Raw genomic sequence first — 19,231 nt, 5'->3', positions numbered from 1 at the left:
TGAGATACCGATACCGGACGGCTGCGCGGAGGAGGTGGCACTCAAGGCACTGGCAGTTTCCCGAGTGAGAGAGGCGAGCGTTTGTCCGCGCTCTCGCGACCAGACAGCGTCGCGTTTCTTTTTCCACGTTCTCACCCCGGTGCGGCGGGGGAGCGACGACCACGGCGACGCGACGCGACGCGACACGACGTGACGACGTTGCGCGACGCCACGCGCCGCGGGTGCCCCGGTCGCGGAAGGCAAGAGGAGAAGAAGGCCGCCGCGCGAGAAGAGGAGGCTGTTGCCGTTGCTGCTGGTAAACATGTTACGTTCGCGCAACGGCAGCGAGAGGAGAACGCACGTCGTGCGCCAACCGGGACCACGGACCGCCGTCGCTGCCAAATAAGTCCGCGCGCGCGGCGCGAATATGGCCTCGTCCACGAGGAGGTCCTGGAAGCTCCGTAAGATCGTCGTTCATGGGGAAAAACGTGTCCTGACACGCGCGAGCGAGCGCGCGCGCGATCTCTCACGCTCTCTCACGCTCTCACGCTCTCTTTCTCTCCTCCCGTCCCGTCCTTCCCCTCCGTGTCGCTCTTTCTCTCTCCGTTCCCTCCTCCGCGACGAGAATCCTGCTTTTCCACGAGGTCCCCGCGGGTAAACAGTCTCTGTTTACTCGCGCACTTGGCTCGCGGTTTCTTCCAATTATGGTTACATCTGGCTCAATCCGGGAATTTGTCCCGCGGCGAGAATGAGAAGTCACTTCTCCCACGGTGGCAGGAGCTGGATTGTAACGGAAAGAGAGTTTCTTACCTGTTTTTACGAATGAATAGCTTGTTGTAGGAATGACAATTCTATTTTTATTTAATATAATGCAGAGAAGGGTATTGAATTGATACTTGATGAAAATAAGATTGTGTCTCTTTAATTCTTTAATCTGAATAAACATTTCTGTTTATATATATATTCAGCTCCAAATTAACATTTTCCAATTATGGTCGTAACTCACTTATTGATGATTTGGCATTTAGCCTAGAAAGCTACTTGGAAGAGCAGAGGTTGACATTGAATTACCGATTCTTTAAGGAGAGACTTCTCATGCCTGGTTTCACAAGCCTCAGTTGAGTCTCCCAGAAGCTAAATTAATCGATTCTATGAAATCAGGAATAAAGATAATTGATAAGAAGGTATAATTTGTTCTGGCAATGAAATCAAGAAATTTACAAGAAGTGGACTTATCAGTTTGGCTTCTGAGTGGCTCAGATAATTCTTATTTGTTGGTAAATGGACGATATTTTTTGTAGTTGAGCAAATTAATTTTTTTCTCTGACATAAATTAAAAAAGGAAATTATATAATCTCCATGTTCCCAGATAAATGGACATTGATGAAAACGATAGATTTATATTTGTTTGTTTTATTTATGTTAATGTGACACAAAAGAAATGCGATATAAGAGATGATAACTTTTATATCGCATTTCTTTCATCGCGTTAACACGGATAAACTAGCGTGCATACGTGAAATGGACGTGAAATGTATGCGCTTCTTTTTCTGGCACAGAGGAATTCGTCGCTCATACGCCGAACGTCAATTGCTTGGCGCTAGGCCACAAGTCGGGTCGTGTTCTGGTCACGGGCGGTGACGATAAAAAGGTGAACCTATGGGCCGTCGGGAAGCAGAACTGTATTATGGTAATTGTTACGCAATATAATGTCGTTTTCGTTTGCCGAATTCAACATTAAATACAGACGATTTGTACGACAAATACTTATCTCTATATAATTTTATATAAGGTAGTACTTTAAGAGAAAGCTCTGAACATCAAGTACCTTGAACATTGTTATTAAATTCAAATTTGTTATTCAATTCAGATTGAAACTATTATGAGATTCATGCTCCTCGTCTTTTTTTTTTTTTTAGAGCCTGAGTGGCCATACCACTCCCATAGGATGCGTCCGCTTCGGTCAAACGGAAGATCTCGTATGCGCTGGCTCGCAGACTGGCGCGCTGAAGATTTGGGACTTGGAGCACGCCAAGCTGGCGCGAACGTTGACGGGACATAAATCCGGGATACGTTGCATGGACTTCCATCCTTACGGGGAGCTACTAGCGTCTGGGAGTTTGGACACGGCGATTAAACTGTGGGATATCCGTAGGAAAGGCTGCATTTTTACGTATAAGGGGCACGACATGACTGTGAATAGTTTAAAATTCAGTCCCGATGGGCAGTGGATCGCCAGCGCTGGGGAGGAAGGAATGGTCAAGGTGAGTCAGAATTCTTTCCTAGAATTGTATCGAAAGGAAAATGTATTTTTATCACGTCTTATCTTACCGTTAAGCATTCTTATCATCTTGTATATTACAACATTTTTATTCTTTTGTTCTATGCTATTTTTATATATGAGATAAAAAACATTGACCTTCATGTTACTTTTAAATTAGCTGTGGGACCTAAAGGCCGGTAGACAACTAAGGGAATTTTCAGAACACAGAGGGCCGGCCACAACTGTCGAATTTCATCCGCACGAATTCCTATTAGCCAGCGGTAGCGCCGACAGAACGGTCCACTTCTGGGACTTAGAGTCGTTTCAGCTCGTATCTTCCACGGAACAGAGTCATTCTTCGGCCATCCGGTGAGCCAGAACAACGATAATCCTACAACATGTATCGTCCCCGATCACCATGCTAATTTTTTTTTGTTATTGCGCTGTTTTAGGTGCCTGTATTTTAGTCAAGGCGGAGAATGCCTGTTCGCCGGTAGCCACGACGTTTTAAAGGTTTACGGCTGGGAACCGGGTAGGACCCTGGATACGATACCGACCGGCTGGGGAAAAGTCCAGGACATAGCCGTAGCTCAAAATCAATTGGTAGGACGAAACGCTAGGTTTTAAACTCTCGAATATGTTCATTCGGTGTCGTTTTTGTTAAGACATAAAATTGTTTCAGATCGGCGCGAGTTTTCATACCGCGAATGTCGTTCTGTACGTGTGCGATTTGAAAAAAATCGCACCTCTGGGAGGAATATCCGCCGTGAGCTCGCCGTTCAGTCATGGAAATTCTCTGAGGAAGAGCTTCTCCAGGGAACGACCGATCGGGTTGAAGAAACATACGTAGGTTTTTTTCTCTGCGAATTTAATTTTAACGCCAGATTTCTAACATCGATCGCCGTAACGTGCATATGTACGCATTTACAGATTGGACGTACGAACGATAGAAGAGGCGGATAAATCTGGCACCGATCCGGAGGACGAGACCACTTACGCGGACATACCCAACGTAACAACAGAGTATAGGGACATTTTTCAGCCGAGTAGGGCGTGTAAGTGATTTGCTACATCCGCCTTGTAATGTCTCATTGTTCACCGAGTGTGCGTGTGTGTGTGACAAAAATTCCAGTCTAACATCTAACCCAATTCCTCGCAATCACCTCGCGAACGCACACACGACATATCAAACACGTCTAAATGTGAATGCAAACGCTGTATAGTTTGTGAATGAGCATGCCGCGCATGATATGTTGCAGTGTCTCGCACACCACCTCCTGAATCCCTCGAGGCTTTCCAGGAGCCTCATGACATAGGTGAGTTTCAATAACCTTTGCACGGATTGCGTTTTACTAAATTATCATTTAAGTTTTGGAACGAAATTTTTGCTATAACGGCATTGGAATCTTTCCAATGTATCAAATATTAATATAGTATAAGATATCCAATTCAAATCTTGGTATGATGCATGCTAAAATACGAATTTCAACAAAGTTGAATAATATGTAGATAAGTCTTTTTTATTTATAAATTTAATTTGCAAATCTAATAGTTTTAATTAGGCGAGCGCAATCTTTTCTTAGATTTTTGTTCTTTGAGTGATTACTATTATTTTACTTCTAAAAGATTCTTAAATAAGTTCTCTTAGAAAAAAAGGACGAATATAGTAGATTGTCAATCTATTATAGATCCGGCGCAGCCGCAGATACTGCAAAATCTCTCTACCTCAATGTCGAACCTGAACCTGAACACGATGGAGCGCGAGGAGGTGCCGTCGATGCCATCCCCCTCTTCGCCGTCTCCACCGGCACCCACGTTATCCGTGACAAAGCCGGTACCGGTGCGTGTTCAGCCGATCAAGTCCTCGCCACCGGTACAGAGGAACACGATCACGTCGACGAGCCAAATCAGGGCGAATCTACAGGCGAACAATGGTCTGAATCAACGAGCGTCCAAAAATTTCGCATCAATACCGCCGCTGCGGCAGAACATCACGCCACTTCCAGGGAAAAGGGTGGCCGCTAACGAACAAACGCTGACGGCACCGACTCATCCCTTAGGACCGCAAAGGTCGAACTCAACTCTGACACCGCGTGTTGCGCCGATGGCCGCGGTAATTCCTGTGATGGACGACGGCAAGTTGAAGAACAGAGTACCCAGCCCAGATTCTCCGAAGCACTTCCTAAAGAGGCAGAGCAGCAGGGACGGGGAGCAGGGATACGAAAGCGACTATCCTGTACAGTAAGTACCTCTATTGCTATTGCTTTATTGTAATAATAATGACAATAAAGATATATTCTCTTTAAATATACAAATTATGGGAAATAAATTAAATCGTAAATATCAATGAGCGCAATATAAATGTTTACCAAGTTACATTTCTTAACCAGGCGTAAATGTTTTTCTCAGATTGCAATCTTTAAAAATAAATAATTTTTTTTACTGAAAAATGTAGAATATATTTATCATAATGCTTATAAAATTAATTAGTTAAGATTGAAAGTTAATTGTACTAGAAAATCGTTGTATTCTATAACGATTATGTGACTCAAGATGGCTTCTCTATTGCAGAATTAATAATATAAGACATAGTCCCTCGGATCCTGCGTTGAACAGGCCGAACACAGCGCAGTCGAGGTCGACGTCGCTCAACCGAAATTTTGTTACCTCAACCGCGCTGTCGGCGCGTAACGCCTCCACAACCACGTCTACAAGGAAGCTACTTAATAAGGCTCAAGTCCCACCGAATCCCAAGGTTGACATACGCGTCTCGCAGATAAGGACCAACGTCGAAGATGCAGAGAAGGAGGAATTGGTACCGATGAGTGCCGACAAGCCTTACGGCTTGGACGTGGAAAATTTCTTACCGGTAGGTAATCCTGTCATTTCCACAAATTCGTGCGAATTTACAAAATTAATAATTCTCTACTTTATATAGAGTTAGAAAGTTCTTAAACTTTAATTCTTTTATTTATGTTTTATAGCATAGTTACACCGGTTCTACGGCGTTGGGCTATCCTCAGATGGGCGTACTGACGGAAATGTCTGAGGCCGAGGTTTTGAACAGTATGATGCGCAGCCACGATTCGATGATGGCGGTACTTAAGAGTCGGCATCGCTCATTACAAATAATATATTCTCTCTGGCACAATAAAGATCTTAAGGTAGTCGTCCATCTGACTCTGCGTAGAAACGTACGAGACGTTAAGGGAAAAAATGTAAACGTAATATTGATTTCAGGCCGCGGTGGAATCTGCAGTCGCGATGAACGATCTGGCGGTCATTGTGGATCTTCTGGGTATTATCACATTAAAACCGTATGTAGCCTTATCAATCCAGTAATTTCAGTTAACATGGCGAGTATTTGGTTTTATAATTGTCTCCTTTTATTTCTGTTCGCAGAGCGATGTGGAACTTGGACCTGTGCAATTCCTTATTGGGTCCCATCAGCGATCTCTTTCAGAGTAAATATGAGATGTAAGTATGAAATATTCTGCTTTACATTTTCTTATTAATATTTCCTAAGAAACATACCGATGTCCTCGAATTAATCTATCGCGTTACTATCGTTTATAGCTGAACTTAATTATTTTGCAAGTGATGTGTATCGTTTTTTTTTTTTAATGTAGTCTTATTTCTTTTGTCGGAATATTTCTTGCAAGTTCGCCGTGTTTCCAGATCGATTTGCTTCACAATTAGTGTCACATTTGCATTCTCGTCCGATTGCAATGCGCGTCTGCGTCTCATTGTCGCATCACGCGTGTATATTTAGAGATGACACGGTGAATATGCATCGCTCTTCGCGGCACGCTTTGCATCTATTATCGACTAAGATTACTTCACCTTCAATGGCGAAATGCCCCGCGCGGCATTTGTGTATTGGAAAATGGAGACACCCTTTCCGAGAGGGTCTCTCTCGCGTCCCTCGTGTTAGAAGGGGGTGCTGCGAGGTCCGGGGCCGCACTATGGGAATGGCTAATTTGCTGAAGCGGGGAAATCCGAGGCGAGCGTTAGGGCGGTGTACGAAATTAGCCGAGACAATGGGAGATAGCGGCAGATGCAAATTCGACGAGACGACGGATCCGATCCTCCGTGTCGCTCGCCATGTTGTATTGTTCGCGAAACGAATTGAAATCTGAAGTGCCGCCACGCTCGCATATGCCGGCACAGCGCGATGACAGTGGACAGGACGACCAAGTGTCATCTTCAACACCGAACTGTCGTCACCGATCAAAATTTGTCGAGAGTTAGACGCACGTCGAGGGAATAACGCATAACAAAATTCAGATGAGCAAGTCTAGAGAAAGAAATTTTTTATGGTACGAAATTTTCTAAAATTTAAAAAAAGACTTTGAATCTAGAAAATTTCGTAAATTTAGGTTTCTAGATCTGGAAAATTATTTGAACTAGAAAGATTAGAGCAGCTGACTCTTTCTTCGCGACGATGTACGCCGAGCGGTCTATTATTGAAGTAATGATAAAACTGAGTTTTATCATAACTACGTTTAGCAAAGGGAGATATTTCATTCGAGGTAAAGTTTTATATTACCGTTACGTCCCATAACTACAAATTTAAACGGTTTCTCGTCAGATACGCGCCACTTCCTGACCGTTCGACTATAAATCCGAGTGAGGAGGAGGGGGCTTGTCTTTTACGTTCGTTTGACGTACGAAAGTGGGCGATTAACCGACTGCCCTCAGTTCCAAGCTGTTGCTTTGTCGTGACGAAGAACGACTGTTTCCTTCCGCGTTTTATTGTGGGCTACCATTACTCACCCTCAGCCTTTATTCCTCGCGCACGTGTTGCCTCGCAAGAATCTGCCCTCTCATTATCAGGATATATAATGATCTGCGATCACTCATGTGGATTTTAGAAGCCTAATTATAATTTAATTTTGCGTTAAATTTTCATCAAAATATTTTATATAGAAGTTAGTTTATTTATCTGGTTTATTTATCTCTATTTAAAAAGTTAGCATGGCATTATTTTGATCTGACTAATTTTACATACTTGTTAATTATATATTTTTAAATTTATTATAATATATAAATATATATCATTAGATTTTTATTTTATTTTATTATTAGCGAATAATAATATTTGTCACAAATTTTTATTTTTTGTCAGAAAAATTGACGCTACAATCTTCTTATGCTACAATCAATTTTTTACACCTGCAATCTCGATCCGATCGGACCGCAAATCATTTTTATATTGATTTAACGATTAATTAGTCGTATCGAGCAGCAGATCGGTCGTGCAACTTCCGATGAACCTGTAAGGGTTTCCCCAAAATTAGGCTTCGATCGAACACCAAATGCTCTAACGAGTTTCCCGTTTCTTCTTTTTCCATCTATCTTGGGACCCTTGTCTTCTCCTGTCAAGTTGTATATGTATTTGTTACACAGCGGGTAATTATACAGTATAACGTTAGGTTTAATTTGTCTCATTGTGTTCGCTCATCATTACAAAATAACAGTAATTTAGTTTGAGTAACTTCTCAATTATCACCCTGTATATTGTCTTGCTAATTGTAATTTAAATTTTTCCGAGAACTTGAGATTATATCTGAAAGAATTTCTTATAATTTCTAGTTTGCAAATATCTTTAGACTATTAAAAAAAAAGAAAAGACTTCTGCGACAGTTTGATTTCAGAAAATAAGCTGTTGTGTTAATTGGACCACTCGTGCCGATTGCCTGGAGTAATTTCAGTGAACCGGTTAATAGCAGTCGCGTATTAACATCCCGCGCGTATGTATTTAATACCGTGAAAAGTGAATTCAAACTAATTATCCGCCGCTCAGCAGCTGTCGTTCGCAGTCACTCGTAATAGCGAGGTCGTCGAGCCATTTGTTAGTACCTGCCATTCTCTGCTCGGAAATTATATAATTATATTTAATAAATATATACATAATCGTAATAAGTTTATAATATATAATAAGTTTATGCAATATAATTGTATAAGTGTAAAAGCTTTAACAATGGGATATATTATCTTGTTAACTTATTGTTAGTCTTTATCTGAAAATTTTTACGACTACTTTACTACTTAATTATTTCAGTATTTAACGTGAAAAAAATTATTCTTAACATAATTTTCCATCTAATTATCATGCAGGAATAATCAATTCTGAAAATTGTTATTTTAGTGAAAAAATATTTCTAAGATACACACAGTAGAATATATAGCAAAACGGAAACAAGGAAAACTCGGTATGTTTGTTTGTTGGATTCGCACATTTCGAGGAGCGATAGCATTTTGTACTGTGAAATTGACAACGCGGTGACAAATATACACATCTTGGACGACTTATTATGTAAAGTGGCGGTTTGCATATAGTCGTTTGCTCGCTCGTCATTTTCACGGCTCGTTCGTCGCGGCTTTTCGTCCTGGACCCGATGCTTCGTGAGAAAAAAAAAGGGATCGTCGGCCAGAATGTCTAGACGCGTGTCACGTGTCAGGGGAAGGGCTCGCGCCCCGCCCGATCGTTTTCCAATTTCGCGATCGCTTCTCGCACCCCCTTCAACGCCTATCTCCATCCCTGTATAGATCACCGCTGATTCCGAAAAGAAAACGCGTTTCTTGCTGATGTAAAACGTTGGAAATTATTTGGCAAAGTATAGGAGGATTATTGAGCTCATAAAGAATATTAATTAACTTGCGAAATTTAAGTTAATGAGATTCTGCAGCTAGGAACTTATTTCCCTATTTTATTCTCAAGAAGAAGGATTAAAAAATTATTTTTTTTTATATTCAACGATGCTTAAATTATTATATCTAAATCAATTAATTATTATTTTAAATATTAGGTGATTTTACTTGAAAAGTCCATGAAAAGACGCTTGTCTCGAGGCCTACTCGACTATTCTCGTATCGGTTTCACATTTTGTTACAAATCGCATAAAATTTGAATTGCCGTAACTGGTGTACGGTGCATTACACGGGGTATTGTTGATCGGCGTCGCGCGCGTTGCATTCATGAGACCGTTTGCGATTCGTCTCGCCGATTCAAACGGGAGCTCGAACCCTTTATCGCCCGTCCGTCCGAAAGCGAGAGCGTGCTGAATCGTGCAGGCAAGCCTTCCGTGCCTTTCGTTATTTATTGGCGTCGTTAGCAGGCCTAATAACGCCCGTTTTACCGAACGGACCAGGCGTGACCAGACCAATGTTGGGAGACGGGCTTCCATTCTCATTCCACGATTGTTTTTATCCTGAACGCCCAAGTTATTCCTAGACGAACGAGTTATAAATTGCATAATATGGAATCTCGCTCGTTTCATTCATTTCTTATAATTAAAATAGCTGAAATATATGTAATATATACATATAATTAATTTATTACGTAATTTATTTCTCAGTTCATTTATAGTTTATTTATAATTTGTTTTAATGTTAGACGTATTTCAAGTTTTAACAGAGACATATAGGTAGACACAAGTGATAAATCATTTGATCAAAATTAATAAATTTAATTGGATTAATTAGACGCAAAAATATTGTTCTTCAATCTGCATGTGTATAAATAATCTTGAAAATTTAAGATTAATCCGTATGATATATATAATTTATCTATTATTATTAAATATATTATATTTTGCCAAAATTGTTTGTTTCAGGTATATAACTGTAGCTTGCTCGGCATTGAGACTTATTCTTCGTAATTTCGCCCCAGTGATAAAGTCTAATGTGGAGGCACCCCTTCACACAATCGGCGTCGACGTGTCGCGAGAGGAACGGTGAGTTCTTTACTATATATTTTACTATGCTAGATATCTAGGTATTTTTGTTCGAATAATTTACTTCCCCTGATTTTATTAGCGAGAAGAAAATATACTCAAGTATCGTATTATACTTAATAATGCTAAGAAAAATAAGATAATATTTTCTGGATGCGAGGTAACATCGTTGTCACTCTGTCTTCGGCGCGGAAACTTAACGAGCGGTTTCTCTTCTTCTCTTTCCAGGTATCACAAGTGCCTTTCCTGCTACGAGAAGCTTTCGGCGATACGGGCAGTCCTGCTAAAGAAGCAATCGACGCCCGGCAAACTCGGCGCCTCGTTCCGCGAACTGGCCGTGCTCATCAGGAGCCTCGAGTGACCTCGAGAGCGGCGTTGTCTGAGACCCTCGTGAATTCGACCGCCAGTATCGTCGGTCGACGACCGACGTCGGTTTCCTCCCGATGATCATCGGCCCAGCAGTGACGAAACGAAGGCCGCGTTGTGGCCGCCAAATGGAAGCGAGACAAACTCTGTTGAGGAGTAGCAACAAGATCACGATATACCGTTGAGGAAACGTTCGTGAAAATGCGTGGCTCGTGAAGTTTCCTGCTGCTGTCGATTTCTTCCGTCGTCTTCGGTCGATCCACTTGCCATCACCTTCTCCTTGTCGTTGTCATCTCCGCAGTCGCGCACCGATTCTCAAAGAAAGTGAACAAAATTGCGATACGTTCGTTACTTAGTTGCTGAACGGTAACAAGTCATCATAGATGAAAAAAAAAAAAGAAAGAGGGAGCGTCGGTGAAGGCAAGGAAAGAAATCTAAATGAAGAAAAGTTTGCGGAGTTAAATGAGAGGCGGGTGAAAGCGAGGAGAGACATATTGTCGCCAAACATATCTAATATTATACTGAAACATCAGGATTAAATCAATTTTACCAGTTTAAAAAAACCATGGTTCTTTAAAGATATTTTTAGGATTTTTTCTCTCTGATCTTTTTAAGTCGAAATCGGTTAAGTTTGAATTGTTGTTAGGAAGTCTAGGAATATATTCATGTTATTAACATGATATTTTTAAAACAATAATAAAAGCACATATCGGAGTCTTTAAAGAACAAATTAAATTAAGTGGAATGATCCGCGTGAGAAAAGTATTAAAATTAAACGCGCTTTTTCTATTGGGAGTATTCGTATCTCTACGCGCGTCAATTAACAAGATCTTTAATTCTAAAAACAAAGCAATAACTAAACAAGAATAAGAAATGGATTCGCCAAATCCCGATGCATCAGTATACCGATTTCCGATTCGCAGATAGAAATTAGCTGGGAAATGTTCCGAACGAGCGTCGATTCGTTCGGGCAGCACAAAATAAAGTCTCGCTGAACGATGTTTTGCGCCTTTCTTGCCACAGGTCACACACTATTATCGAACATTTCGGCTGGAATCAGTCTAAAGTCCGTGGAGACGATAATTAATGCGACTAAGCGAATAACGAAGTGTAACGTAGCATGTAACGGACCTTTCTTAGCGTATGAGAGAGATTGTATTTTTGCAAGAGGTATTTACGTCCGTTTACTAATAAAACAATCCTAACGTAGATACCTTGACCCCACGGAGAGACAAAATCGTAAAATGTAAGATGCGAAAGGGCCTAAGTGAGAGCTTGTACGCGCCTAGAAGAACGGAAAGGGTCGAGAATTGGAACGGGAAAAGCGCGTATCGACGAACGTTCGTTTTTTATATTCACGTTTAAATTATTTTTTTTACAATAGCGCCCGTGACATCATGAACTGCATTTTGTCCCGACGTTTTGTGATTGCCTAATATTTCACAGAGTTAAATACAAAAACGTGTCGTTGATGAAGCGTCGATGCGGTGCCGCTATTATATACGCACCATATAAAGGTGCATTTTTAAGGATTTTCAAACAATTTTTTATACTCTATTTTTGTCGCCGAATGAATATTTTTAATTAACACGCGGAAGATGGAGGAGCAACAATAAATCCCTGGAGACAATACGCGCCTGTTTTGTAAGATAGTTTTCGTCTAGTTTTGCGATCATTTTGCGTTTTGCCGTTTTGCGATTTCGCCGTGTCTCGTCGTGACAAATTGAAAGGCGGTGATTGCGCGACAAGATCGAGCAGTATTAATTTGAAAGCGTTGCATTCATAGTATTGCAACGTAAAAGAAGAGCAATGTATATTTTCATACTTTACACGCACGGCCTTGCACCGAAAATTGGATCAGTATTATCCAAGATAGTGTTTATCGCGGAAGTATTTTTTATATGGAACTATTTGTCATATTCCTGCGCATTTAGCGCCAAACTGTGGCTCTTGTAGTTCTGAGTCCTAACCGCCTAACGTAATGAAAATCTGTTCCGCGAAATATTTTTGGAATTCAATTTGCGACGAGGATTAACGTCACTCGCTGCCTTTCAATCTTGTCGCGACGATTTTTTTCGTATCACGATTTTTAATATTTAAAAATAGGTAATAAATTAGAAGAAATCGAGGCAAGATAATTGTGGCTGGAGGCGCTCTTCGCGTGTATGTTCTTTTTTGTTATCGTCGTCGTGATAGTTAATCTTTTACTGCTGATTCTACGTTTTATTTAAATCGTTAATTAAGTCGATCACGTCTTCTGTTAATTAAGTCGATCGTTCAGCTTTCCCTTCCAACGTAACGAGAGGCGATCCTGATATTGCTGCCAATAGAGGATTATTTATTACATATAGTGCAATACTCGATCGTGCGATCGTCCTCCGCATAGCAAGACCTGCATTTTCGCGTTTTCTCGTCCTCGAGGAAAAGGACACCGTGCGTTGCACAAATGAGAGGGCAAAGCCCAAGAGATATAGGTATTACAACTTTAACAGTTGCCTCGAAGTATTATGTAATAAAGCGTACAACTCTTTCGTTAATTTTACGTCTCACGTGTTATTTCTTTTTTTTTTCTTTTTTTTGTACAGCGCGTTGCTACCACATACCTCCGCAACCATGTTCTGCCCCGACTTTTCACGTTGGAAAAGAATTTCCGTTATAAATCGACGAAAATGTAAATCGTTATGTTAAAGAAAATAGAATCGTTTCGATTCACTAGTGACGCTAGAATAAATTAGAAAAATAATCCCTGCGCAAAAAGCAGAAGTCAAAGGAAACGGACAGAATTCAAGATAAATATAAAACGAATTAAATTATTAAGGTTTGAAAGAAAATTCACTATTTTTCACGAACGAAGAATTTGACGACGAGAACTGCGAAAGGAGATTTGTTTTCTATTTTTATACGGGTAGATTCTCATATTCATCTTCTCGATATTTTCGCGTTGTCCTCGGGTCGCGAGATACGAAATCACTTTGCTCACGCTTAGAGCCATCTGACAGCACTCTTAACACGGATAGACTTTCGCGAATTGCAGTCTGCCAAGCGTTTTCGCGGAATGACGAGGGAAGAGGAGCTCAAGCCTCCAACCGGATGGCCTAATCGCCTTCGAAACGGGGGTAAAAAAATTACGAGGATACTCGTTGTCCGTTCCGTCCAACTTATTTTTGTAAGGGAGTGAGAAAGGGAGAGAGAGTGAGAGAGAAAAAATACGAGAAAGAGAGAGAATGCGTCCTGCGTGCGTGTGTCCTTCGAATGCTCCTGTAATTTATCGTCCTGTAACTTATCGCTCCGATTTTAGCTTAAGCTTACGCTCATACGTTGCGTGATATCGATCGTGATTCACGATCTCACGAGCGAGGAACGTCTCGAGCGTGTAACTTTGCTCCAAGTTGCGCCGGTAATCGTTGTATCACCCGATATAATCCCAAACGTGGAATTTGCGTTTCGCAAATCCATCTCGAACCATCTTACTTTTACTAGATGTTACTTTTACTAGATAACAAATTTTATTACTGTTTTACTGATACACGTTAGTCTACTGCGCGTTATCGCTGTTTTATTTTAACATTCTCGATTTTTATTTGCGCCGCCGCCGATTGTGTTTAACCGGGAGTATAATAAATTGTGTTATTTATTCTATCCCTTGTCTTTTTCTTTTATATTTCCTTTATTATTTTAGACACGATGGACATTCGTGACACATTACACGATGCGGAATATATTATCGAAGACGAATTGGCAGATTTAATGTTGGTGTCGCGTTCGCGAAGTATGAGCGTCGGCTGTGTTAAAGATATTTCATTGAAGATATACCTCTATCTATTTCACGAAAAAAAACTGGCTTATAACAATTTTCAATGATAAATATATATTAAGAATTATATATCATATTTTAATTATATATATTATAATTCTTAATATGAATATAATTTTGGGATGCGATTTTAAGCGATGGACGAGTACTTTTTTGATATCGACATTGTAAATATACTTCATTCTATAGGAATTCCATCTATTTTGTACTCGCCCAAGATGTTGCAATATTTATAATCACGTTTGTCGCCTGTTATTTACGTAGAAAATGTGCGATCTTCGTTTTCATATTGCAGAGACGAATTCAGCGATTAATTCTTCGCTGTTCTATAGTTGGTATTAACAAATATAGTCCCGCTCGACGAGCTGGGACGAATATCCCGCGACTGTAAATCTTTTGTAAATTGGAACACGCGAGAAGAAGGATCACAAAAGGGAGTCCTTTGGTCCGCTTTGCTGTATATTTTTTGCCTGTTTTAATTTCACTCAATGAGATCCGCTTCAATGTTTAGAATATATACGTTGTACATATAATCAAACTTCGTTTGTAACTGCGGTCTAATTGACGTGGACGGACTCGTCATTAATTGTCTTGCGATTGATAAATAGGCAGGTCGTCCAGAAAGGAATGATTTGTCGAACTTCGCACACAACTGCCTTAACAATTATCCAGAGATTCCTTCTTTTTACCTGTGCCGATTGCGTGTTAATCAACTCTATAAGCCGTTAAGTCCGTCATCCTGTTCGCAGCCGTATGCGCGCTAATTGCAATAATAGTACTCTTTGACAAAAAAATTCGTGTCGTCTATTTTACACCTCTTTTTCCGTTTTTCTAGATTTTTTTTAAACAAAAAGTGTTTCCTTTTCGACAATTTTGCTAATGACATTTTTTGGATCATCGTGGTTATCTATCGGCGAAATTTTTTTATGGATCGAAGAAGTCGATAATCCGATCTCATCCATCAACGCCAGGCTTTCTTTTTATCGCGTTCGCTTATCCCGTGTAAAAAAGTCGCGAGGTCGGATTATCTGTATTTGCATCGGCGCTCTGCCCTACCCTTTAAAGCTCGATTTTTGTCAATCAATCTTGTTCCTTCACGTAATCGCGAATGTGACAATTGCGAGGTAGAAAAATGTATTCTGTATTTAATTTTCTTTGTTCAAAAACAAACCGCACAATCTTGCAGAAAACTAAGAACGCCTAAAATAACACTGAAGGTATAAGACTACCTTCTGATAGAATTAATTTTTATGAATATACATCTTTCGACTTACTTGTGCATGATTTTTTTCTATGATATAAATAATTTGGAGATAATATATAATAAAGGTAAATGTTTAGTATAAAGCTCTCCCCTCCGATTTTCTTACAACTTTGTAAAATTGTTTATTTCTGTGTGTAAAAAACATTCTGAGAAGGAAAATCGTCGCTCAGGTCTCGTTTTTTTTAAATTTAATTTCAAAGTTTTGATGTCGATAAGGTAGGAACAATTAGAAGAGCGTTTCGCATTTTTTGACGCATATTCACGCTTGTGATTGATGATTACGCGATACGCGTTTATCCCCTTATCAGACTACGGATTGGGATTGAGATTGGATTGAAATTTGACCAATCAGAGCAAAGTTTACTAAACCTGAGATCAGTTTTCTCTGTTCTGATTGATTAAATTTCAATCCAATCTCAATCCCAATCCGTAGTCTGATACGGACTTTACGCGGAAAATATTAGTCCATGGGGCCGCACCTTTAGCATAATGCTAGATTTACAATGCGAGTCGTAAAGTCGTGAGTCGTAAGAATTGACCAATCACAGTCGATTATTCTCCTCAAATTCGTTGGTGATTGGTCAATTCTTACGACTCACGACTTTACGACTCGCATTGTAGACCTAGGCTTAAGTGTCCATCTACAATATAGGTGTTTTAAGCCCTAAGGGCCGATATCACAGTCTCCGATTAACGTGATCCTCCGATAAAGGATCCCTAGGAATGATCCGGATGATACAAGAGGGCTCCAGTGCTTCCCGCCACTGGACCCGCTGACTTGTATGGAAAGCGTGGTACCATGGCCTGTTGAGCCAGAGATCCACCAGAGCTGCGTTCGAAAACGTCACCCGAGTGCACGCGAGTATACTCCTTTCTCTTTCTATCTCAGCGAGATAGACGTTTCCGGGGTGACGTTTCCGAACGCAGCCCAGGGGCGCAAAGAAGAAGAAGAAGAATGATCCGGATGGCCGATCTCAGGTTTAATTCTCTCTGGCAATAGTATGTGTTCACCACGTGTTCCAACATTTTTCTTCTCTTGCATGATTTTTTCATTTTATACGGAAAAAATCAAAATTGCTTTGCTGATAAACAGTAAGTAGTATGAAAATCGATAGATTTACAATTAGTTTTTCTGATTAATTTTTTGATTCAGTTCCGAGTTAAATTTCCGGTAGATAATTAATTCTTATATACATATATTCGCTGTGTGATCTTTTATGTGACTTATTGTTAGATCGCTACAACTTATATCAATAAATGAGATAAAAGATACATTAAATAAATAAAAAAATATATTTGAAAAAATTTTATTCATTTAAAAACGTAAGCGTAAGTGTAGCGAACATATAAGCAATTTAAATTGTGCAATTTTTTTTCTTTGGTGTACGTGAACGTGTGTATGCCGTATGTTCTTCTACCGTGTGAAACACACCACTACCACGTGGTAATGATACATGTTATAACGTGTATCATTTAGAAATTAAGCGTAAGTCTTAAGCGTAAATTGTGTAATTTTTTTGTTCTTTTTTTTGTGCTCGTGCACGTGTGCGCCACGTGCAGAGAGCTCCCGATATTTCAGATTTATAAAAGAACATTTTTCTACATTAACAAAATTAAAAAATAACTGTTATTTTCTTTAAAATAATAAATTATTTAATAATAATATTTAACATACACATCATCATGCATTACAGACTATGTAATAATGTCAGTCGTACTAATAGCAATGCGAGTTCTCGGAAGCAAAATAAATTTATTGTTAGATTATACATATAATCTTAACGCTATATAATTATAAATATATATAATATTATAATGCATTTTAGCATATACTAAAAAAGAAAGGATTACTATATATTCTCCATATTTTTTTATGCAACATGCACGTGCATGGAAAGTGGCCCATTACGCACGCTACGCGTGCGTGATAGACCACTTTCCAGGCACTTGCAACATAAAATAGGGTGTGTAAGCCTTCGGCTCGTGCGTAAACTCCGCACTCGGGAATTTTCATTTTACGGCACTTGTTACACAAATAACTATTTCTTCTTTTAGAGAAACAAATATGACAACCCACAAATATTTAAATTGCGATTGTAGTCAATATCCCTACATCGGCAGAGTATCCGTAGCAGAAGAGGGTAGTGTTGACTTTGTCTATCAATTTGTGAAGAAAAGATTTGTTATCACGAGAAGAAACCAGAATCGTAGCATATTCTATACTGCCTCTGACATAATTGGACCACCCGATGATTTAAATTATGTCGAAAAATTTCATTCGCCATGTTCTTTTGGAAAAATAAATGTATGTGTATTTCCTGGTATTATCTGTTATTGTCCTGTACAAAGTAATCGCTATCTATAAATTTATGTTACAAGATTTTCTATTTGACACATTTCGATTTTCTAATATAGTCGAGAAAGGTCGATATTTCAATATCTCCGTGGCAACACACCGATTCCATGACAGAGGCAATTGAAGAGTGGACAAAAGGCCTATATATGACGACCGAAAATAATTATATTGGTACGTAATATTCGAATCGATATTGTTAAAGAAGATACGCTTTTGTTGAGAAGAGAGTATAATTACATTTTCTATTTTTAAGATATCGAGTTTCATGAAGCTGTATATCCAGTCAGAGTCTCTATTTACGAAATATATAATCCTGGAAACGTAATTCAAATTTCGGCTCAAGATTCCAATAATCACTGGATTCAGTTGTGGGATGAATTGTCTCAGATTGTACCCCCGAAATCAAGATTATTTTCTCCACCGTTATCGCATCCGTGCGACTTCAAAACCAAAATGCTCAGACTAACATTTAAAAAGAGTTCACGTGAATCTTATATAGAACTGGGTGCTGTAATGCTTATCGGTACATCAGATTTGATCCTTCCTAGAAATCCTAACGAGAGTTTAAGTAATCTGTTAAAAAGAATTAACAGCATGTACTCTCCACACCACGACGATGTTCATAATTTAACAGCAGATTCAAAAAGTGCACACTTGGATATAGTTCATCTGCAACGAAATTTTTCTAAAAATTGTGTTATTTATAAAAGGTATTACCATTGTACATTAGACTTGAAAGCGGTCGAGGAGAGCGAGCCCAACGTTCTTCGCGAGATCGCGAGTGAGGAGGAGCTGGCGCAAATCCCGAGAGAATTAACGAGGAAAATCAATGCGCATTTTAATGCAAAGTTCGAGAAGTTTATAACCGCCAAGGCGGTTTTCGAGACCAGCCGAAAATGTTTGGGTAAGCTGGACGCGCCGTTTTGAATTTTTAACAGCTTCGAATATTTGAGGGACGCTCGTTTTATTAACACTTCTGAAATGCCGGCACTTTTTATGTACCTTTTTCGAATTTAGGTTTCTTCTAACAATACTTTCGTTATTTACTCGAAACTCAATGTAAACTTCTTTAGTCTCAAACATCGAAAGCCATAATTTATGGCCAAAATTTATCTCAAAATAAAGAATTTTGCATAAATGGAAGGCCGAGAACTTTATATCGTATGTTGACTTACAGAGCAAAATTTAGAGACGGCGCAGAAGGAACTTGCAGAGCAAAAGTTGGATGACGAGTGTAGAGGGAAGTTGGAGCTAGCGAAAAAGAGCAATACAGAAGTATGTAGCAATCTTGAGGAAGTGAAAATTGAAGTGCACAGATTACAGGAATCTGTCAAACGGTATAATGTCACGTTTTTACAATTTCTAATATCGATATATAAAAAAAAAGATTATAATATTTTGATATAACTAATAATATAATTACTATATAAAATAGCAAGATTCTAATGTT

At 39.5% G+C, this 19,231-nt stretch overlaps 2 protein-coding genes across 3 annotated transcripts; both read left to right on the top strand.

Moving 5' to 3' along the window:
* The first annotated feature begins 325 nt into the window (after window positions 1-325).
* Window positions 326-14,965, top strand: LOC112468297 (katanin p80 WD40 repeat-containing subunit B1-like). Of its 2 annotated transcripts, XM_025037417.1 has the most exons (15): window positions 407-440; window positions 1,539-1,669; window positions 1,899-2,243; window positions 2,421-2,611; window positions 2,695-2,845; window positions 2,925-3,088; window positions 3,173-3,297; window positions 3,502-3,558; window positions 3,931-4,483; window positions 4,814-5,111; window positions 5,227-5,406; window positions 5,483-5,559; window positions 5,645-5,719; window positions 9,862-9,981; window positions 10,210-14,965. In XM_025037417.1, the coding sequence occupies exons 1-15, from the start codon at window positions 407-409 to the stop codon at window positions 10,340-10,342; spliced, it is 2,634 nt and encodes an 877-aa protein (XP_024893185.1). In that variant the 3' UTR covers window positions 10,343-14,965. The 2 variants fall into 2 exon arrangements, with proteins under 2 accessions (XP_024893186.1, XP_024893185.1); XM_025037418.1 differs by lacking the exon at window positions 3,502-3,558 and having other exon boundaries at window positions 326-440.
* Window positions 14,966-17,461: 2,496 nt separating this feature from the next.
* On the top strand, window positions 17,462-18,517 carry LOC112468296. The gene is made up of 4 exons (XM_025037416.1): window positions 17,462-17,730; window positions 17,841-17,952; window positions 18,035-18,477; window positions 18,512-18,517. Exons 1-4 carry the CDS (start codon window positions 17,491-17,493, stop codon window positions 18,515-18,517), a joined length of 801 nt encoding a protein of 266 aa, XP_024893184.1. The 5' UTR covers window positions 17,462-17,490.
* Window positions 18,518-19,231: the final 714 nt, after the last annotated feature.

The sequence above is a fragment of the Temnothorax curvispinosus genome, unplaced genomic scaffold (genome assembly GCF_003070985.1).
Source record: "Temnothorax curvispinosus isolate PA1 unplaced genomic scaffold, ASM307098v1 QBEX01018282.1, whole genome shotgun sequence".
Lineage (NCBI taxonomy): Eukaryota > Metazoa > Arthropoda > Insecta > Hymenoptera > Formicidae > Temnothorax > Temnothorax curvispinosus.
Note: the sequence above shows the minus strand (reverse complement) of the source record. Positions and strands in the feature narration are given on the sequence as shown.